The 24138-nt window shown below is 36.9% G+C and overlaps 1 protein-coding gene across 2 annotated transcripts in view; it reads right to left on the bottom strand.

Annotated features, from left to right (window-relative positions):
• The window catches only part of DNAJC10 (DnaJ heat shock protein family (Hsp40) member C10), a 52132-nt gene extending 28461 nt beyond the window's left edge, over positions 1-23671 (bottom strand). The window contains exons 1-8 of one of the 2 annotated variants that reach the window (XM_042949333.1): positions 23214-23671; positions 21387-21735; positions 19789-19954; positions 18142-18192; positions 5146-5228; positions 4735-4866; positions 4253-4346; positions 3134-3211 (exon numbers count right to left, since the gene is read on the bottom strand). In XM_042949333.1, coding sequence (XP_042805267.1) covers positions 3134-3211; positions 4253-4346; positions 4735-4866; positions 5146-5228; positions 18142-18192; positions 19789-19954; positions 21387-21590 — 808 coding nt within the window. In that variant the 5' untranslated portion in view covers positions 21591-21735; positions 23214-23671. Of the gene's footprint in view, positions 1-3133; positions 3212-4252; positions 4347-4734; positions 4867-5145; positions 5229-18141; positions 18193-19788; positions 19955-21386; positions 21736-22475; positions 23189-23213 lie in introns of those variants that run through there. The other variant, XM_042949334.1, reaches the window with a different exon arrangement.
• Positions 23672-24138: the final 467 nt, after the last annotated feature.

Genomic DNA, 24138 nt, shown 5'->3' with positions numbered 1-24138 from the left:
ATAAAGAACCTTTAAAATATAACAGTCTTTTATTTATTTAATTTTAATTACAGTAGTTAACACACAGTGTTAATTTCAGGTGTACAATATAGGGATTAAACAATTAGTGTTTATCATGGTGTACTAAAGTGGTTGTTTTCTCAACACTATTTGTTGAAGGGACTGTCTTTTTCCCATGTATATTCTTGCCTCCTTTGTCACAGACTGAGCATATAAGCATGGGTTTATTTCTGGGTTCTCTATTCTGTTCCATTGACCTATGTGTCTTTTTTGGCGCCAATACTACATTGTTCTGATTATTACAGCTTTGCAGTATATCCTGAAATCTGGGATTGTGATACCTCCAGTTTTGTTCTTTTTCAATATTGCTTTGGCTATTTGGGGTCTTTTGTGGTTCCACACAAACTTTAGGATTATGTGTTCTACTTCTGTGAAAAATGCTGTTGGTATTTTGAGAGGGATGGCATTAAATTTTCAGATTGATTTGGATAGCATAGGAGATTTTAACAACATTTGTTCTTATAATCCATGTGCATGGAATATTTTTCCATTTGCTTGTATCATCTTCAGTTTCTTTCATCAGTGTTTTATAGTTTTCAGAGTACAGGTCTTCCCTTAGTTGAGGGAACTAAACTTAGTTCCCTCCTCCTTAGTTGAGATTATTCTTAGGTATTTTTTTTTTTTTTTTTTTTTTTTGGTGCAATTCTAAATTCTTAATTTCTCTTCCTGTGGCTTCATTATTAGTGTATAAAAATGCAACAGATTTCTGTATACTAATTTTGTATCCTGTGACTTACTGAATTTATTGATCAGTTCTAATAGTTTTTTGGTAGAGTCTTTAGGGTTTTCTATATATAGTATCATATCATCTGCAAACAGTGAAAGTTTTACTTCTTTCTTACCGATGTGGATGCCTTTCATCTCTTTTTCTTGTCTGACTGCTGTGGCTATGACTTCTACTAGTATGTTGAATAAAAGTGGTGAGGGGACATCCTTGTCTTGTCCCTGATCTTAGAGGAAAAGCTCTCAGTTTGTCATCATTGAGTGTGATGTTAGCTGTAGGTTTTTTGTATATGACCTTTATTATGTTAAGGTATGTTCCTTCTAAACCTACTTTGTTGAGAGTTTTTATCATGAATGGATGTTGTACTTTGTGAAATGCTTTTTATGTACCTACTGAAATGATCATATCTTTATCTTTTCTCTTGCTGATGTAATGTATCACACTGATTGATTTGCTAATGTTGAACCATTCTTGCATCCCAGGAATAAATCCCACTTGATCATGGTGAATGTTTTTTTTTTTAGTGTACTGTTGGACTCGATTTGCTAATATTTTGTTGAAGATTTTTGCATCTATGTTTATCAGAGAGATTGGCCTGTAGTTCTCTTTTTCTGTAGGGTCTTTTGGTTTTGGTATCAGGATAATGCTAATCTCACAAAAGGAATATAGAAGCTTTCCTTCCTAAAATATTATACAATCTTAAAATAACTTCTTCTTCATTTTCACGGAAGCTCTTAAAAATATGAATATTGGGGGGCGCCTGGGTGGCTCGGTTGGTTGAGTGTCCGACTTCGGCTCAGGTCATGATCTCACAGTCCGTGAGTTCGAGCCCTGCGTCGGGCTCTGTGCTGACAGCTCAGAGCCTGGAGCCTGTTTCAGATTCTGTGTCTCCCTCTCTCTGTGACCCTCCCCCATTCATGCTCTGTCTCTCTCTGTCTCAAAAATAAATAAAAACGTTTAAAAAAAAAAATGAATATTGGGATACAATGAGACAGATTTAGAAGGAAACTGTAGCACCACAGAGCCTATAAAGACACGTAAAATCAATTTACCTGGGATGAAAAGTAAAAGAATATCAGAAAGTTTAAGTTTTCTTAATATGTGGAATGAACAGAAATTTCTGCATTAGGCCAAAATGGAACAAAATCCCTCACTGTTAGACTAAGGGTTATTTTTGCTTGAAGGCAATACCTTCTTAACATGGGTCTTACAGGATAGGGTGAGTGATTCATTTTAGCTGCAAGGCAATTCATTTGCAACAGAACAGTATAAAGCTGATAGGTAAAGTTTGGGTTAAAGACCCATGTTAGGATTAAACGTATAAAAACATGTTAATGAATTTTGTAACACTGGGCCAATCTCATTGTTTGAATGGAGTTTGTGGTTTGGTACATGGGGTACTGAATTTTCAAGTTAATTTACTGGTGGAAAGGTTCCTAGAAATGGAAAGTTATCATCTTCAAGTATATAATTTTATAAGGCAAACATACATACATTTTTTATATGTTAAGTATGAAGAAAAGTCCATAATACCAAAAAATTATTATTTGGGGAGGGTTACATCTGTCAACAACTACAAGTGGGGGAGGGGCAGACAGAAAGGGAGACAGAGGACCCAAAGCAGGCTCCACACTGTCAGAACAGGGCCCCGATGCAGGGCTTGAATTCACGAACTACAAGATCATGAGCTGAGCCGAAGATGGAAGGTTAATCAACTGAGCCACCCAGGCGCCCCAACGACTAATCATTTTTGCAAACTGCCAAACACATCTGTGGCTATCTGAAGGTATAATTATAATGAATGTAATTAAGCTGGAAAACTTGTCCACCAAACAAAGTTATAAATGAAACTTTAACAAAATAATTTTATAACAAGTGTAAAATAACAAAAAAAGGTAGATATTCATTAAATAAAAAATTATGCTCAGATATATATTATAGTTTGAAGTACTGAATAATCAATTATGGTAGCATACTTAAGACTGACACCTAGTCAAAGGGTACAAGCTTCCTGTTATAAGATTAACAAGTTCTGGGAACGTGATGTAGAACATCGTGATTATAACTAATACTACTATATTATACACTCAAAAATTGCTAAGAAAGTAGATTTTAAATGTTCTTACCATGAAACAGAAATTGTCCTTATGTGACAGGTTGGGGATGTTAGCTAATGCTATGGTGGTAATCATTTTGCAATATACGTAGTATATCAATAGGTTGTATACCCGTAAGTTACACAATGTTATAAGGCAATTATATCTCAATAAAACTGAAGAAAAAAATATTGCCACCTAAAAATTAAGTGTTATGATTTCTTCAACATAACAAAGTAACAAGTAAAATTACCTCCTCCTTTGGAACAAAAAGTGATCAGCCAGCCAACACCAGCAGCAAAAGCAGTTTCTATGGAGTTAACAAAATTTCCTTAAAAGAAAATAAAGCAAATTACCTATTTTTTGAATTCCGGAATTCATAAAAATCCTCTTGAAGCATGTCAAATTCCTATACTAACTCTCCATTGTTTTCATCACATAAAATCTAAATTCATCATTTCATTAAGAAAGAAACTAAAAGTGGCAACCAAGGCCCCTGTGGTCTGAGCTTTGTCTGCCCATTCAGCTAGCCATGTCTCCCCCCAGGCCACTCCACTCACTGCCCGTCTTTTTGTCAGATTCATGATGAAGCACTGCCAGTTTACCAAGTTCACAGTGATCTTTAAAGGCTTCATTTCCATGGCAGGTTGGGTCTGACTTCAGTCAAGAAGTCTTTTCTAACCCTTCCTCTTTTCCACATCGGAGTTTTTATGTTCTTCATGTTTCTCTAAGATTGCCTCTATCATAGTAGTTACTACATTGCATTTTAATGGTTTTACTCATGCCTTACTTGCTAAAATAATGAGGCCCTTGAAGCAGGGATTATATATTTTATTACTGCAGCTCCAACATTTAACACGGTTTCCGAGACGTAACTTGTATTTAATGAATGACATGAACACCTTACTAGATGTGAATACTACCATTTCATGGGTACCACAGAGTAGTTAAATAATCCACCTAAAGTCACTTGATGCATCAGAAGTCTAAGATTAGAAGTCAGAGTTTTTAAACTTTCAAATTACACTGGCTGGGCAGGAAGTGATGGCCTGATGCAGTACACTTACGAGAACAATAAAACACTTCGTTAACTAGACATTCAGTTCTACTTTGAAAGTTGTTTCACCTCACATCACATCATATTCATTTCCCACATCTTAACTGTTTGTTCTATACAGATAAGATTCATTTGTTAAATGCCAATTATTTAGCAGAGGTCAGATTAAAAAACAAAATTCCCTTCTAAAAAACATGGAAAAGATACTTTAAAATTTCAATATGACCAAAATGTTAACCCTGTTACTGGAGAAAACTTAAAATACCATTTTCAAAGTATCCTTGAAAATAAAACAAATGAAGAAAATAAAATTACCTGTCCATAATTCTGTCACTGTGCTTCTAACATGCTGCATGGCAAAATTCACCAAACTTTCCTTTGATCTGTCACCATGATATTTCACTGCGGCCTATTATTTATTTTTTTTGTAAAAAGAGAAGCATCTTTTACTATTTCTTTTAAAAATTCACTGAAAGTATTACTGAATACTTTTAATTGTACATTATTTTATATACAATAAGCACTCTCTCTCAAGAGTACAACATTTATAATGGTTAAATTGTGTTAAGACAGAAACTGATGGCAAACATTTAATTTTGAAGTAAAAAAGGTCAAAGTAATGGCATTGAATGTATTCATAACATAATCCAAAATGTTTACTATGACTAGAGCCTAGGTAGATGGCACCTTAAATAGGATTTAAAAACCAAAACATTCTACAAAACGACATAGTGGTTTTTCACTAGTATTTTTATCATTAAGGTTCCAAATGAAAAAATGCCAACTTTACCCCTTACCATTCCAGATCTAAACATGAAGAGGCTGGGATAACTGTTGACTCCTTTCATTCGGCAAAGCATTCTATCATCGCCACAGTTAACAGCACCGATTCGAAGTAATCCATCTACTTCTTTAGCAAAGTCTCTCCACTATGAGAAAAAATGAACAAGTATTTCTCTGATAAGATAATCTGTCTTTGCTTGAACACTCTCCAACCTATACATTTTCAAAGGAGAGTATTTTTATTTATTTATTTATTTATTTATTCATTATGTATTATTAGTATTTTAAAATCATACAAGTATGCAGTATTTGACAATTGATAGTTATCATTACTATTAATAGAAAAAAATCCTCATACATTAAAAAAGCACTCAACAGATTAGAAGTAATAAAACTTTAATAATCAGGATGTAAAAAATACATACTGTGGGAGCTAAATCATGGCAGTGTGAACATCCTGGGGAGTAAAAGTTCACAAACCACAGTTCTCCAGAATTAACAGCAGCATCTAAAGTATATAAAACCAAAACAACTTAGAATTATTTATTAAAGGTTTCTACATACTTTAAAGTTTTGTTAAGATCAGAATGAAGGCAGGCCTATATCTTTCATACTGCCTTTGTCATTTTCTATACAAGTTTTTCTATAAAAAGAGAACAGACTACAGTTGACCCCTGACCAACATGGATCTGAACTGTGTAGTCCTCTTATATGTGTATTTTTCTGATACAGTATAGTACTGTAAATGTATTTGCTCTTATGATTTTAATAATTTATTCTCATTTACTATAAATATACAGTACATAACATACATGAAAAATATATGTTAACTGTTATGTTATTGGTAAGGCTTCTATCAACAGAAATCTATTAACAACTTTCGGGAGAGTCAAAAGTTTTATTTGGATTTTCAACTGCAGAGGCAGGGGGCTCAGTTCCCCCAACCTCCTCATTGTTCAAGGGTCAGCCGTATATCAGCTATCAAACTGACAATACCTTAAAAAAAAAAAAACCTTTTAAGCACATACTTGAATAAAGAGCAACCCTGAGCTTCAGGACACTTGTCACCATGAAACTGTGAAAAGAGGTGGCACAAGGCATCAGCAGCCAAACCTCATCCAGGAGTTTGTGTGGATGAGAGAGATGAAGAAGAGAAACAGTGAGAGATGGGGACTGAAGTTCATCTACTATCTGCAGCACAGCTTAAATACCTGTGTCAGTCAATTCCAACAGCTACTTCAAATTCTGAGGGGATGAAAGACGAGAACTACACAATATAGTAGGACTGTGGGGATTAAATTTAAACTTTGCCCTTAAGTCATTTACCTTGGAAAACTGTATTATTAAAAAGTATTAGATCAAGGTTTTTAACAATTTAAAACAAATATGTATTTGTTAAGCTAATGGATCTGAATACCACATGATATCCAGCCAACAACACATTATGCATTATAATCTATAAAATGACCGATGCAAACTCTTAGAGAACACAGGCAGTAATTTCTTTGGACACTGGCTGCAGCAACATTGTTCTACATATGTCTCCTAAAGCCAAGGAAACAAAAGCAAAAATAAACTACTGGGATTACATCCGAATAAAAAGCTTTTGCATAGCAAAGAAACCATCAACAAAAGAAGCAACCTCCTGAATGGGAGGAGATACTCACAAATGATATATCTGATAAGGGATTAATATCTACAATATATAAAAAGCTTATCCAACTCAACACCAAAAAAGCACACAATCTGATTAAAAATGTGCAGAGAATCTGAACAGATGTTTTTCCAAAGAAGACAGACAGATGGCCATTAGCCATATGAAAATCACTAATCATCAGAGAAAAGCAAATCAAAACCATTATAAGATATCACTTTACACCTGTCAGAACAGCTAGAATCAAGAAGACAAAAAATAACAAATGTTGGTAAGGACATGGAAAAAAAGGAACACTAGTGGACTGTTGATGAGAATGTAAATTGGTGCAGAGAGGATCCTCAAAAAATTAAAAACAGAAGTACCATATGATCTGGTAATTTCACTACTGGGTATTTACCTAAAGAAAACAAACACGCTTATTTGAAAGATAACATGCATCTTTTTGGTTATTGCAGCATTATTTGTAACAGCCAAGATGTGGAAGCAGCCCAAGTATCCATTGACAGATTAATGGATTTAAAAATGTGGTGTACATGGGGGCGCCTGAGTGGCTCAGTCAAGCATCCTACTTCGGCTCAGGTCGTGATCTTGCAGTCGGTGAGTTCAAGACCCGCATTGGGCTCTGTGCTGATGGCTCAGAGCCTGGAGCCTGCTTTGGATTCTGTGTCTCCCTCTCTCTCTGCCCCTCCCCTGCTCACTTTGTCTCATTCTCAAAAATAAACATTATAAAGGAGATCCTGCCATTTATGACAATATGGATGAACCTAGAGGGTATTACGCTAACTGTAATAAATCAGAAAAACAAACACCATAGGATTTCACTTTTATGTGAAATCTAAAAAACAAAACAAATGAATAAACAAACAGCAGAATCAGACATATAAGTACAAACAGATGGTTTCCAGTGGGAAGGAAGGTGTGAGCAAAGGGCAAAATGGGTGAAGGGAAGTGGGAGATACAGGCTCCCAGTTATGGAAAAAGTCACAGGAATAAAAGACAGTTGTAGAGAATATAGTCAACAGTGTTGTAATAGAGTTACACAGTGACAGATGGTAGCTACACTTGTGGTGAGAGCAGCATCATACAGAGTTGTTCAATCACTTTGTTGTATACCTGAAACTAATGTAACACTCTGTGTCAACTATACTCAAAAAATAAACAAAAACTTTTTTAACCCTGTAAGGATGCACTCTAACATTCAAGGTAAAAAGGCAAAGACAATTTGCTTTTGGTATAAGTGTTTCTGTATAATTCCATTATCAAAATCAGTTATTAGTAATTTTAAGGAAGTTTCATAAACTATGTAATTATAGTAAGATACCAAAATAAACATACCATTTTATTTATTATTATTTTACTATTTATTTTTGAGAGAGACACAGAATGTGAGTGCAGGAGGGGCAGAGAGAGAGGGAGACACAGAATCCAAAGCAGGCTCCAGGCTCTGAGTTGTCAGCAGAGCCCCATGCTAGGGCTTGAACTCAGAGACCGCAAGATTATGACCTGAGCCAAAGTCAGATGCCTAAGTGACTGAGCCACCCAGGCGCCCCTCAAACATACTATTTTAAATATGCATAACTAATTTAGGTTAGATAGAAACGTGCAAGATTCAATGTTTACCTTCAATTGTAAGACACATGAATCTATGGAAAAAAAAGTTAATCTGTATATTACAGGTAAAGTGTGTAATTTAGGATAAGTTGTTCCGTGGCAATGTTTAGAAAGTATGACCAACAGACCACTCTAAGTGATTGAAATAACTGCCACCCTGACTTAGGCCCCCAACTGGTAATAATTTAGGTGAAATTTAAATAAACTTAGTGCAAACTTTAACAGAAATGGGATTATTTCATTAGCTATAAATAACTAATGAGGTGGGTATTTATATATGAAAAGATAAAGTAATGATTAGACAAAATAGGACTGTTATAAGTCTTCAATAAAAATATGTCATATAACAAATCTGAATGGCATTTGACACAAAACCTTGTTCAGAGGGAAAAAATGTCTATTTGGTACTTCGTTTTCATAGAGCACTTCTATCATGTTTGCTCGGTTCCCACTCTTGTTGACTAAGATTAAAAATATTCTTAATGCCATGTTATTAAAGCTCAATGGGATGTTTTTCCAAAACCCAGCAACATAGAATAAAACAAGTATATTTTAAAATGTGACACAGCTAATAACTTTGTGGCCCAGAAAAATGTCAAAATAGGATGAGGTCACAAAGAGAAGAGATAACAGAGATAGATCTAAGAGTGAAAAGCATAAATTACAAAGTAAGAGAAAACTAAAGTATAGGGTATAGGTCAATAAGAAAACATTGATGAATAACTCTTAGGCTAATAGGTTTATTTCCCTTAAAAAACAACAACAAAAAAAACAGTAGCATAAGCATGGGCTTTGACATGAATTTGAGCGCATGTCCTGTCTTGTACTGTGTCAGTCAGGAAAGGTTAAGCTACAGAAAACAGATGATTCCAATTATGTCATGGGCTGACAATAAAGGTTTATTCTACCATCTCTCACAATCTTATACTAAGTTGGCTGCAACGCTCTTCCAAATCATTTCACCGCTGACCCCGGCAGGGAGAAGGCTCTATTTTGAACATTCTTATTTCTCATGACAGAGCAAAATGGTGAACACATGCTAGCTTTTAAAGCTTCTGCCCAGGGGGCACCTGGGTGGCTCAGTCGGTTAAGCGGCCGACTTCGGCTCAGGTCATGATCTCGCGGTCCGTGAGTTCGAGCCCCGCGTTGGGCTCTGTGCTGACAGCTCAGAGCCTGGAGCCTGTTTCAGATTCTGTGTCTCCCTCTCTCTGACCCTCCCCCGTTCATGTTCTGTCTTTCTCTGTCTCAAAAATAAACGTTAAAAAAAATTAAAACAAACAAAAAAACACTTCTGGCCAGAAGTGACATCCATTACTTCTGTTCACATTTCATCAGCCAAAGCAAGTCATATAGTCACGCCTGACTTCTACAGAGTGGGATGTATAATTCTCCATCACAAAGGAGCACCTCAAGGATAAACAATCAACATAGATGATTAAAATAAAATATACCACAAATACCTATTAGCTGAACTTAAGCATATGTTTTCTTCCTGAAATGCAGTTTGTAATTTCTGAAAATAAAACTAGTAATATCGAGGACTGTTGTGGGGATTAAATATGATAAATATTAATTACCTGGAATAGGAACTTTTGCTCACTAATTATAGCAGTATTTTAATATCATTCTCTTCTACTTATCTACAAAACATTCTAATATGACCACATATTAGTTGACAGGACTTTGTTGTAACAACTCAGAAAGAGGCAGCACAGGACCTGCTGGCAGACAGCACTCTTTTGAAACAACAACAGCTCTATGTCACTACACTTTAAAAAAAAACTTTGCCACAATTTTTGTCCCTCAGAATGAAGCCTTTTAGAGGATATTTAATTTTTCATTGATTCATTTTATTGACTGAGGAATAATTCACTCCCTGATATATTATGGAAAAAAGGTAGAAAATGTAGTATGGAAAAAAGGTAGAAAATGTAGTATATTAGTTAAAGGAAGTTTGTGTAATTGTTTCCAATGCTAGAATTTCATCATTCTTGGTCCAAGGAAAAGGGTTCCAAAAAAAAAAAAAAGCCTACATCGATGAGAAGCAATCCAGTATAGCCCACATTCCTGAGATTCTTCAAAACCTAACTAAGGATCCAGTTATTGCACCTACTCTAGCAAACAAGGCCCAGAATATTCAGAAATTCACCCTTTATGGGCTGTGCTTTGCATCATTTCCAACACACTGAATGGAAAGTTTTGCTAGATGCCCTTATACCTTGTGTTAACTAGTGTTAAGTATGTCTGGTTCATGATAAGAAGACCCTGAAAATAACACTAACTACTCTCCAAAGAAAAGTTTTCTGACAAACTTTAATTGAACAAAATCCTAGATTTCTCTTTATTAGGAAATGATGGGGATGTAAAAAAAGAAGAAAAAGGAAAAAAGAGGCAGAGGCGCTGTGAGCTCCTCTGTCATTTCTTGAGCATTTCTTCAAAAGGATGCCTATACTGTGTAGGCACTACTCAGAATGACTAGTGTAAGTGCAAGATGTCCTCTGCTCCTGCAGATACTGTCTAGAACCTGCTTATCGTGACAGATATCATATTCTTCTGTGACATGTAAAAAGATAATATGCACCATGTTCAAGGGGAAGAAGAACATTTTTAAAGCTTTCAAAGTGAATTTATTAAACACATTTTCTCTTCTGTACTATAGTTAAGCATTCTGGAGTTCACTCCTGATAAGAGTGAACTATGTAATTTGGACTAACTCTCCCAATACAACTGCAAAATTGGACAAAATATAAAAGATTTCTGTTGAAAGCATCAGAGAATTACCAATGTAGTAAAGAATTGGGGGGCCAAAGTATGGGAGCAGGTGGAAATCACAGAGCCAATGTTAGAAAAGGTAGTTGATAGGCAAGATACTGAGCAGAGTTTTCAATACATTCAGGAGGCTAGAGGGACAAAAATGGGAGTGGACACATAGAAGAAAGCGTCCTGTGAATAAAGATGAACTGGAAAGTGACCAGTCCTCTCAAAGTCCAAAAAGCTCAGCTTTTCGATCGCAGTCCCTGCTTGGATAAAGCTGATCTGAGATTGTTAGTGACCTCACCCTAGAAGATAGCGTAACTCCTCTCAAGAGAGAGAACATACATAACTTTAAAATATCTTTGTAATTATACGTGTGATTAGTTATACAAAAGACAAGCCTGAGTAACCCAAACGAATAGAAATAACTGGTAATAGAAAGAGACCCACAACCAAGAAGGCTAATGTGATATTTATACAAGTACAAATTGATACTACTCTCTTGCCACCTCACCTCAGCTTCTTCAACTAAAACTTCACTCAGGACCAGCTAGTCTCACCCCAGTAACACACAAAGTAGTATCAGACATGAGATGCAATGGCAACAACTATACACTGAACCTATCAGTATTATTTATTGCTTTTGAAAACTTACCTCTAAGGTTTTGTGGCTGTATTTTTAACTACTCCTTGGGGTTCTATACGAAATATTAGCAATTCTTAACTGTTCCATAGTGACACACTGAAAAAAGTTTGAACCCATATACAGTGTACATCAGGGAAGTCTCCCCTTCCTGGGTGGGCTCATTAGCTTGCAAGTTCTGTTCAGTGCCTCCAACTATATCTCCAAATCCAGTTTTCTGCCCCACTAGTCCACAAAACACTCACTGGCAGACTAACAGACGAGCGATAATAATAACCATACAAGAAGGCAATAGGTTCCTACAACTACATGCAGCTCATACCATCAGTTCTGTCTACCAACAATCTAAAATAATCAAAGTTTCTTCAATCTCCTTTGGATGGAAGGTACGTTTTCTATTCACTCCACTCAGAACTTGAACAAGCGTTCATGTGTTGAGTCTATGGACAAAGTGATGTACTAGATAGCTCTGTGTAGGCTGGAGCTTACCGACAGGATGTAAAAAATAAGAATAAAATTCTTGGTCAGAAGAAACTGTTCAAAATCAAGTAACTATAATATATATTTTTATAATGGTGTATGTAAGAAACATACATATACATTTATTGCAGCTAGATGCTATTTTTCATTTCTAAATTAGAGATTATAATAGAGCAAAACAATTGAAATTTGAAATAAAATATACTGATCAAAATAGAAAAGAGTAAACCTATTTCATTATACTTGTACAAACTCTGAAAAGTGTAAGACTAATCCAGTATCTAAAATTTTCTAAAATGCAATGGAAAACTGCAATAGAACTGTATTTTTATATCCATTTTCACATAAATCAAAGTCAAAAGAAATCTGCTTCCAAAATAACCACAAAGTTACCCCTAACTCTGCAATCCAAAAGCTCCCAAACTGGAAGTTTGCAAGTTCGCAGCAAGTTCCCCGGGCTTCCAAACCTGTCCTGACCTGATCTGGGGCTATGTATTACTTTTACTTTTTTTTTTTTTTTTAGTATACATACTTATGCATTTCTTGGCAGAAATTATAACGTTTTAGGAATGCCTAGGTGGCTGAGTCGGTTAAGCATCTAACTCTTTATCTTGGCTCAGGTCATGATCTCACGTTTCTGATATGGAGCCCTGTGTCACGCTCTGTGCTGACAGCAAGTGGCCTGCTTGGGATTCTCTCTCTCCCTCTCTCTCTCTGCTCCTTCTCTGCATGTGCACGTCCCTCTCTCTCTCTCTCTCTCAAATAAATTAAAACACTGTCTTAAAAAAGTATACTGCCCCACATTCTGCAAAGAACATTATTTGATACATGGTGTATACTGTGAAAATTATTATTTAAAAAAATTAAAAATCTGTTTTAACATGTATTCATTTCTGAGACAGAGTGCGAGTAGGGGACAGGCAGAGAGACAGGGAGACACAGGATCTGAGGCAGGCTCAGCTATCAGCTCAGAATCCACAAACCGCGAGATCATGACCTGAACTGAAGTGGGACGCTTAACTGACTACTAAGCCACCCAGGTGCCCCTATACTGTGAAAATTATTAAAGGGTAACTTCACTAGAGTCAGAGACTAGAATGAGGAGCCATACCTCTCAGCATCAATTACAGGAAGAATTGTCAATTACAGACCCCAAGAGAATCATCATCAACAGAAAAGAATCATCAATTATAGGCCTCAACAAGAAAAGATGTATTTGAATTTCCTATAAGAAATTGACTACTTCTACATATCAGCCCACGAGAAACTGTCATTACCCTGAACTCTTGCTTTCCTCCCAATGGATTTTCATTCAGAACCCCTCCCAACTTCCTCCTTCTCCATAAAATAACGTTCTTCTCCTTTGTTTATTGGACCTTGCCTACAATCTTGCCCTAGCTTGCATATCCCAAAACGCAGTTCTCTGCTATTCCTCAATAAACCCATTCTTTTGCTAGTAAAACAACTATTTTAATGTTACATTATTATTACTTGGTGATCAGCCATGGGATCCAGACAGGACCCCCAACAACCAGGAGACTGGCGAGCAAACAAGCGCAGGTATCCACAGAGCCAACTGAGCATACTGCTTCCTTACAAACCTGGAGTTTGAGGTTAACTTTTTTCCTGGATTTCAAGTTCTGTTCTCTGTGTTCTAAGCTCTCCAAGCTTTATTCAGGATTTGTTTCAAGGCTTTGTCCTTAAGAGTACTTGTTTGGCCTTTGGTCCAACTCCTTTTTAGAACCAGACTGCTCCTGTTGGAACTGTGTCGACCTTTGGCTCAACTCCTTTTTGTGACACACCATTTCTATAGAAACTGTTTTTGTTGGGAAAGTGCTAGCCTTCGGTCACCTCTTTTCTGGAACTGGACTGTTCCTGTTGGAACTGTGCTGGTCTTCAGTCTGATTCCTTATGGAATCAGGCTGTATCTATTGGAATTTTTCTTTTTGCCTTAGAAAAAAAACCTCTAAGAAATGGGATCCCAGTCATCAAAATGTTTTTCTAGGGCACCTCCACTTCTAGGACCCCAGCTGGTTTTATGTTTAAAACTACGGTCCTTCCTCATGCCTATTTCTAACTAAATGGACCCACTTAACTAAACATAATTTAGAACTTCAATGGCCATTACAGTGAACTTTTGATTTCCTTAAACCGACTTTTCGCAAAACTAAACTGGATAGACATGGCTCTACAACTGTCAAAACTGAATGAGATGTCTACATGGATTGGCATTTGGAAGCATCCAAACGTTATCAGGAACCTAAAATTGCCTCTATAAAATATAATTTCTACACTGACTGAGGCAAACAACTAAAAAAAGACAAAAAGGCTTCCAAGGCCTCCCTTCCCCAACCCATCTGGTCTCAAGACTCCTGGCAGCCCCCCTCCTGCTCAAGCCCAACTCCATTGCCATCATCCTCCCTCACGCCTCACCTCTTCTATACCCTTGGTTTCCTCATGCAAATTCTCTCACTGAACTTCTCTTCCTCAGAATCTCTCCCAGCTCTCTCCTCTCCTAAACCTTTTAAAACCTGCCCCATTAGAGACTTCTGAGGATCCAAATAACCCCCAAATTTCTTCTGTTCCCTGGACTAAGGCTGAATTCACAAGCCATAGTTAAAGAGTTTCCTAAAGTGACTGAGGACCCCCATAGATTTGCTGAAGATTTCAGCAGTGTTATTCAAACTTACCATCCTGGTTTCTCAGATATATATCAGTTAGTCTACATGCTTGTAGATGAACTGGGCCAGGCCAAGGAGTGGAGAAACTAGCCCAGTGGAAACATCCTGAAAGGGATTCAATACACAAACAGATCCCTAACTTTTGGCAAGACATCAGAACACTTGGCTGGAAACCTCCACGGAGAAATTACAGTGGCCTTTCTTAGGCCTGTTGATTGGAACTAAATTTAGGCTTGCACAAAAGCCTGATGAATCTATTCATGACTATTACAATCATTCAAACTGTCTTTAAAGAAAATTCTGATCTTGCTGTAGATGTTGAATCCACACAGGTAGCATTTAACTTTATGTTTATTAGCAGGCTGAACTGGGGTCTTTTTCTTTTAATTAAAAGAACCAAGATGAATGTGAAACTATGTCCCCTCTAGATTTAATTTGGCAAACCAGCCTGCTTGCACCCTAGACGAATTACCTGAAAGACCGCTAAAATTCTTAATTTTCAACTCCAGCAAATGAAAGCCCCTAAGCAAAACCAAAAACCTCCTACTTTCTATTACTGCAAAGAGCCAGAACATTGGAAAAAAGACTGTTACCCTCTTAAATGCTTCAGACATCTTCAGCCCTCTAGCTAGCCTTTCCAATGTCCTCCTAATTCCCAATGATGGGACTCCAAGGAAATACAAGTGGTCTTCCCAATCTTCCCACTTCATCAGGTTGGGGAAATCACTCTCCAGATTGGGAATGCATTTCTCTCTGTCCTTGACACCAGAGCTACAGTCTGGAAGCTCCATCTCACTGCTATGAAATAGACCTGCTTCAGCATACTAAAACAGTTCAAACAGTGGGGGTCTTGAATCAACCTCTGCAGGTTCCTATCTATCATCCTAACCCCTTTTGTCTAGGCCCTTTAAGGAGTACACACTTTTTTCTCCTTAGTTCTGCCACCCCATTCAGCTATCAGGCTGAGATTTCTTAGAAAATATTATGCCAGAATTCCTTTCTCCCAAAAGGGGGAATAATTTTACAATTTGAGATTGGTAATTAAAATACCCAACCAGGTAAGTTAAACGACCCTTCAACATCTTTTATTATATCTGATGGTACCACAGCGGAGCCTGGGGACAATGATCATTTGTTCCTATTGGATCGGCTACCATCCTCTTTATGTGCAAGATCTTCCACTGATACTGGCAGAATCTACCGTGCATCTCCCATCAAGATTCAAACAGATCCCTCAACCCCCTCCCCAGAATTAATGAATACCTTAAAGAAGTCCTTCAAGGCATCCAGCCCACACAGAAGATTACAAGGCTCAGGGTCTCATTATTCCCTGCACTAGTGCCCATGACATCCTTATTTTACCTATGAGAAAACTAAATGGCCAAGAAAGGAGGTTTGTTCAGGACCTCCAAGCAATAAATAACATTTTTATCACTTGGCACCCTGTTGTTCCTAACCCCCATAGGCTACAGATATCTATTCCCACACAAGCAAATTTTTCACTACTATCTATATAGTACACTTTTAGTATTCCAGTTGGTAAGGCTAGCCAATTTATTTTTGTTTGTATTCTGGAAGAACAGAAATATACCTGAACAATAATGCTCTAAGGTGTCACAGAGAGTCCTTCTCATTTTTTCCAAACCTTAAAAGCTGATTTGGATGACATAGTTTTCTCAGGTTCTACTTTGTTACATTTGCTTCTCTGCTGCCCTTCTCAAACCTCTTCACAGGAAGACAATACCTACCCTTTAAAACTTTTGGACTTGGACATAAAGTCTCCAAAGAAAAAATGCAGTTTGCTCAAACTTAGGTTCTACACTTAGGGTGTAGACAAACAAAACTAGGGAACAAAACCCGATTTCAGAATAAGGGCTACATTTGGATTCTGGGAGGCTTCATTGCATCCTGACTTCCCTCAAATCTAAAACCAGTATTTAATTACAACGTTTTCTTGGACTGACTAGCCAATGTTGAAACTGGATTCCAAACTTCTCTCTTATAGCTCAACCTCTATATGCTTTACCAAAAAAAAAAAAAAAAAGACAAACCTGACTCTATTATTTGGAAACACCAAGCACAGCTTTTAGGACTTAAAAAACAAAACAAAACCTGATGAAGTCCCTCGCTTTTGGACACCCAACTTCCCTTTTTTCTCTTTGCATGTGAGAGAGAAGGGGGAAATCTCTTCTTCTGATTATGGCCTTTCAGAAACACCCTCATCATGATTCTGTGATCACATTAATTCTTTAGCTGCTTTTTCTGAAGGATTAGAAGCTTTGGAATCCACAAGTCTTTCTTTCATTTATTATCTGACTCTAAAACTCTTATCTAAATTCATGGCCTCTCAATTTGCAACCTTACAGGCTGTATTATTAGGTAACATTTGTTTCCAAACAGTTCTTTTGAGATAACAATACTGTTTTAATACATCTTTGAGGTTTTGCTATTTTTTTTTGAGGTTCTGTTATTTTTTGCAAGAAGTTGATTAGCTATTACTTCATGTTTATACTTGCACAGTATCCTCCCAAATGCACTTGGTTAATTCAGTGTGCTTTTGCAGTATTCACCGTTTTGCTTTCATGGCCACTTTAAGTGGGACTTCCAGAAGGCACCCATAACTCTGCAGGGAGAACTTTTCTCCCTGAAGTTGGAATAAATGCCAATAAATATTTTCAGTTAGCTACTTTCAGATCTCGGGTCTTGGTTTAGAACCAAGAATTTTGTTACTTCTTGTTTTGCATATATCTTAAGTGTTGTATTTTGTTGTCTGCCAATCTTTTGTAACAATCATGTACCCAATAAAGAAATGATCTCCAATGTTTACGATCTTTATAAATATGAACTATACACGAGAAGTGCATGAGAGTTCTCTTTCCTTGCCTTCCTCATTAATGAAATGAGGCCATAAGTGGCTTCTAACTGCTATGTACCTTCCTGAAAGATCCTTCTTGGGATTGAGGAACAAAACCATTAAATATGAAATAACTGACTCTTGATTAGGTATACTTTCAGAAAAAGATCTTGATCAAAAGGGGGAAATGTAAAAATTAATACAGGAAAACCTCACTAAAGTGGACTGGGAAAGTGAAAAGGTGGAAATCACATGACTCAATGTCAATTACAGGAAAAACTATCAACTGCAGACCCTAACACAAGAATTATCAAAGGAAAAAATGATCAGGTCAGAACAGGAAAAGATGTACACTGAATTTTTATAAGAAATTGACTACCCCTGCAAATCAGCTAATGAGAAACTGTCATCACTTTGAATTCCTGCTTTTCTAATGGACTTTCATTCAAAACAACCCCTCTGAACTTCCTCCTCCTCCTCCATAAAAAAAACATTACTTTTATTTGCTAGACTGGCCTTTGGTTTTGCCATAGCTTGTGTGTCCTGAATTATAATTTTCTGCTATTCCTGAATAAACCTATTTTTGCTAGTAAAACTATTATATTTAAAAAGTTAACAATACCACATTATCTTGCTGCAATCAAAAAATTTTCTAAATTTCAAATATATCTGTCCTCAAGAGTTTTAGGTAAGAGACTGGTCTTGGACCAGTTTTAGAAAATCATATGCCCACAAACTTACCAAACTCTCTTCTATCCAATGTTATGATTTCAGGATCATCATCATAAATACCTAATTTAAAAGCAAACATTATAAAATTAACAGTTTATCATAAAAATAAATTACCACATAGAAACAGATTACTTAGGTCTTGTTTTAAACACCAAAAAAATCAGATTACTATACTAAATGTCAAAGTTGAAGAAAGTGCAATAAACAGAAAGACCAAGAGTAAATAATACCACTGGTAATGCATCTAAAGAATGATAAAAAACAAAAAATTAGTTTCCCGATATGGACTGTTGCAGCTATGTTTGGGGGTTCCCAATACCCATAATTTCATCTCCACAGAAAATTTCTATTATTTTTTAATTTTTTATTTTGCAATAATTATAGACTACCAGGAAGTAGTAAAAATAGCACAGACTTACATGTTCCCTTCACTCAGCTTCCCCTAATGACTTATGTAGTTTTAACAAAATCTAGGAAATTGACACTGATACCTTACTGTTAACTAGAGACGTCACTTCCTTTTCTGATTATGTTTTTTTTTAAATAAATAGTATCACTAAAGTATTTCCTACTGTTAAAAGTCTTATTAGAATGCTTATAGAGACAAAGACCAACTTAATTAATACAAATTTTACTTATCGTAATTAAAACCAGTGTGAGAAAATTTGTTTCTATATAAGATACCAAAATAATACTAGTGATGGATATAAACCAGGTGTCAGTAAACTTATTCTGCAGAGGCCAGTTAAATAGGCCTTGTGGGACACATGGTTTCTGTCACAACTATTCAATTTTGCCCCTGAAGTGAAAGAAGCCACAGATAATATGCAAATAAATGAGCATAATTTTATTCTAATTATCATATTCTCATAATTCTAGGATTAATTAAAACCTTACAAAAACAGGTGGCTGGCCAGATTTTAGCCCATGAAATGTAGTCTACTGATATCAGATATATACTACTGAGCTGCAGTGATATATTAGAAAATACTATTTTGAAGGAAAAAAAAAGGCAGTCTTGAGAAACAAATACTCCAGATATGAATTTAAAATATTTTATGTAGTCTAATATAAAAGCATACCTCAGTTCTTAGTGTGCATTTGAGGCTAATCAATAATGAAGAGAAATACCGGGTAAGCAAATGCTCCCTCTAGCCTTGCTGGATACCTGTGTTTACTTTACCTGCCCTTGATTTCTTTAACTTGCTTCCTCCCTCCACACTTCCCTCATTTCTTATTCCTGTCAACACGTCAATCCTATTATTAATAAGGATTCCACAAGAGAAGGATGGCATTTCTACTGAACTGACCACTATTAAACTTAAAGGAAACTTCAGATTTTCTTGGAAAATATGATGCTTTAAAAATACTAAAAGGCTTTAGGATTTAACATCTACTGCAAATATTCTTTTTTTAATTAAACTACAATCCTTATTTTAAAAGTATCTAACAAGATCATAACCAAAATACCTTCACATCTGTGCAGACAATATCTACATACCACCTGACTTTCCTTTTGAACGCAGCTCCCATGTTACATTAAACAGAGTCAAGGTGACACATGTTAACTGCCTATGTTAAGTGGTGAAACAAAATTAATTTTCTAAATTTACTCAAATAAAAAACAAGATTTCACAGAGTATCATATCACCTTACCAAAATCATAACGATAATAATTCCAGCTTTCATATTGGCCACCTTCTTGATTATCTGCAAGTCCCTTTTCTCCGTATTTGTCATACTTTTTCCGCAGATCTTCATCTTTGAGTACTTCATATGCTCTATTTATTTTTAAAAAATCACTATGTGCGTTTGGGTTATTCTATTAAAATATTAGACATAATAGTTGTTTCAGATATGTGATCAAGTATCTCCAAAACCTCTATGAAGTTTTAATTTAACCTTGAAATTTCTGGGAGAACAGACATCAAAATAAGGAGGAAGAATACAGTATGAAATGGGTTATTATGGATTGAAATTAGAAAGTATTTTGAAGAACTATAATCTTCCAAAAAAAAGAATAAGAAAAGAACAGAGAAATGAGAATTGAGGCCTCAAAAAGCTGAAAGATATGGCCCTACAATATAAGTCATTCCTTACATGAAATGCAATTGAGAAAAACTAATAAAACCTTGAAACCTTTAATTTTGTAAATATTATTTTTTATCCCAAGACAATTACAAAGAAATTTGTAGGTAATTTTTCTATTTGAGGCAAAATCAACATATTAACCAAAAACAAACAAACAGAAATGTCCCCCAATCCATCAAATGATTAAATGAGACTAGTATCAGAGTAAAACTCAAAACTGGATTGGAAATGTTCCTCATTCGTTACTCTTTCACAGAACTGGTTTTTGAAGAATGCTTTCATCTAAATAATAATTAGATGTAAAAGGTTTACTATCTTTCATATGGAAACTTAAAAATCATATTTCTGAAATTTTAAAGAAAAATATGAAAAAATAAAAATTCTAAATATTAATAGAAGGTAAATCTCCAGGGAAAGATAACCAACTAACAAGTTTTAGTGAAATATTGATTCTACTGCTGAACTTTATGCAATCAAAATAAAATAACCCTCTTTTAGGCATTTTATATAGAAAACAGAAAATTATAAACCATACCTTTCAAATCCTTGAGGAGTTAAATCTCATTAAAATAATTAGATACATTATAAAAAATACCATAAGTATTAAAACTAAATTAGTTTTGAAAGATGACGTAATTGAATACATAATCAAATATTTATGCCTGGAATTACCTGGATTTGGCTGCTCTTAAGTTTTCATTTGTAATAATTTCTGACTCTGGTGTGGGATTTGTGCATGGAGAAAACAGTACAAGTTGAAGCATGTTATTATTATTACTGCCATTTTTAGCAAGAAACTTCCAAGTTCTAAGGGAGTAATTTTCCTATTACAGTTATAAAATACTTGTTCTTAACTTACTTTACTGAGAAAACTACTTCAACTACCCCATAGACATTATCGTTGGTTTTGGAATTAACATCTGTAATGGAACTGGTACAACTCAGTTTTCAAATTAACAGGGAATTGCATTTTTGATATCAATATTCTTTCACACTATTCTCAACCAGAATATTTTGCTGCTTCTGTTTTTTAGTACAGAAGCTAAATTGTGACTTTTGACATGTGATTGTTTTTAAGCATTTTGAGCACTTAAAATTTAACTATGTATCAAAACTTCACTGAAATACATTAATCAGACGTATTTAAAGAGAAAACTACCTACCGGGTTTTTATCAGGATGTAGCTTCAACGCCAATTTCTTAAAAGCTTGTCTTATTTCTCTACTGCTTGCAGTTTTGGATACTCCAAGTAAACTGTAAAAATCCTGATCTGTGCCCACTAAAACGGCCATATACACTATTAGAAAACACAGAATGACCCTTTTCAAGTCTCTGACGTAGTCATTTTTATTTAACCAGACTCCCATTCTTTTTCTTACACAAGTTCTGATTTAAGTGAACATTAAGATACACGCTGGTTCCAACTGATAGAATATGCAGGTTTGAGAACTTCTGTTCACATTACTCCCAGGGCGAATCAAGCATCATGAAATTTCCTCCCAAAATGTCAATCTAAAGAGAGGAAACAAGGTAGTTAAAAATACATTAAAAAACAAACAAACAAAAAAACCCAGCAATAACGCTGTTAAATAACATGGCCAGTAATACAAGCTCCATTTGATGGCAAATCAGGGTGAGTGCCCAGGCTCTATTCTTTGGGGGCCCCTTCACTGCTTCCATATCCAGGTAGCCAGATTTGTGAAACCACTCAAGATAGGAGGTAAGTGTAAAGGGTAGTGTGCGGTTGTAGCTAGCTAGAACACTTTGAAAACAAATTCAATGATTTGCTCTGATCAGCACCAGAACACAAGTCTGGGAAAAAAACGTTTCCTTCCTTTTCTATCTAGCTTAATTAAGCACAGCTCTTTTGTAAAACCACTTCCTTTTTGGCCACTTCTTTTACCACTGTAAGACTACATCGTTTTCATTTTAATCAGATTTCACTTGTAGAAAATATCCTTTGGAAGGACTAGAAGGAAGGAAGGGTCCTTTCAAAGAGTATTTTTCATACACCTCTTCCAACAAGGGCAGTGAATTTATATTGTTAGACAACATACTTAGTATGGCCGGTTTGTTCCGAATTTTCTCAAAAGGTCCTTACACTACATGTAAGTAGGGACTACTTTATATAAATAGTCGAATAATAACTACAAGTTAACAGTGTAATTTTATCGCAAAGTTTACATCTAAGATAAATAAAAATGAAAAGGAAACAGAAAAGGAGAAGGAATCAGTTACTTTAACATGCTCACCTGTGTAGGGTCAATAATCTCCACTTCATCAGATCACAAAAGATACCAAAACACTTTGAAAAATCTAACCTTCTTAGCATTGTTTCTCCTTTCTTCATTTAATCCTAAATGTCTAAATCTTCTCCTTACCTGCGAACGGTCTTTGGCTCATTTCTAACTTGTTTCATGCAACCAAAACATAATTTTGTAAAGCATAGTGATGGCGAGTAACAAGTATCAGACTAAAAAACTAGAGGAAAATAGAGAACATATTCTCCAATACCACTATGGGACAAGTGGTGTTGCTAGCGGTCGTTCTCAGTCAGCGTGGGTGTGGTTGACTTGATCTCCGCCAAGCTTCGGGGACAGGTGGAAGCTGCAGGTAAAGGCAGTGTGAAGGATTTCTGGCTGCCATCACCCCAGAATAGGATGCGGGGAGAGGGGAAAGTTGGGGAAGTCCCGTGAAAGAGACCAAGAAGTGCTGCTGGTGTGTGAAGTCTCCGGCCGGGTTAGGGTGAAAAGAGACTGAGTGACTGAGGCTTAAGTGAGAGAAACTGTAGCAAGACGTGGGGAGACGAGGTCAGAAGGGTGATGATGTAGATAATCAGAAAAAGATGGGGAGCGAGAACACAAAACCCGTCGCAGGGGCAGAGAGGAAGGGAGGGGAGACTGAGGTGCACAGGCATTGCGCTCTCCCTTCCAGGAGGGCCCAGGCCGCCGCCGGCTCCTACAGAGCCCCGGGCCCCGGCCCATGCCCACCTCAGTGTAGCGGGGTCGCCTCCTGCAGCTACTCCCCCATCCTCAATTCCCGGCGGCGGACCCCACCCGGCCGAGCGCAAGCTGTGCGCGCGTTAACAAAGCGCGCACTCTCCGACCGCCGGGCCGCCGCGCTCGGGATGGGGGAGGACGAGCCGCACCGGCAGCAACGAGCGCTGCAGTTCCAGTCGGCTCCTCGCGCCCCGGTCCCCACGGCGAACCGGGGCGGGGCCTGGCGCGGGGCACTGTGGGAAAGGCGGAGAGGACGCGGCCTGGGAACACCCGCAGCAACTCGGCGGGCGCGGCGGCAGCTGGGTGGGGAGGGCGGTTTAGCTTTAGGTTGACGTGGCCATCAGCGTTGAATCCGGCTCCGGCTCCGGGTCCAACCCGGAGCTGAAAAACCTGTTCAACCCCAGAAGCCCGCGCCCCCGCATTAAACCGGCTGGCGCACGCGGCAGGCCGGACGTAGGTTGAGGGAGCCCGCCCCTTCCTTCTCCCGTTGCTATGGTGACAGGGAAACCTGGGAGGCGGGTTTAGGCGTGCAATTTCCGTGTGGCCATATTCTTAAAGGAAAATTAGAGCTATAGAGCGTTTTTCTGGTTGGTGGGTGGGTGTGGCAGAGAGGGGAAATTTTGTGGATAAAGGGGAGCTTTATCTAGCGGGCTGAAGAGTCAGTAGGAAACTTGGGAGAAATAAAAATATTTGTGTGTGTGTTAGAACAAACATTTGAGCATTCTACAGTATTGTCTGGTTTCCTAGTCATTCACGCTAGAAACTGGGGAGTTATCCATACTTCTCTCTCTCACCTTTACATTTAAATGGTTTGGTACAAAAACTTCAGTTTTGATCTGTGGAACACAGAACAGTGGAAGTAGCTACATTTGCAACCATCAAAAGAAAAAAAAACATTGTGAGGATGCCTGCTTAA

This window comes from Panthera leo, chromosome C1 (assembly GCF_018350215.1).
Source record: "Panthera leo isolate Ple1 chromosome C1, P.leo_Ple1_pat1.1, whole genome shotgun sequence".
Lineage (NCBI taxonomy): Eukaryota > Metazoa > Chordata > Mammalia > Carnivora > Felidae > Panthera > Panthera leo.
The sequence above is the reverse complement of the archived record's forward strand: the minus strand, read 5'-3'. Positions and strand labels throughout refer to the sequence as shown.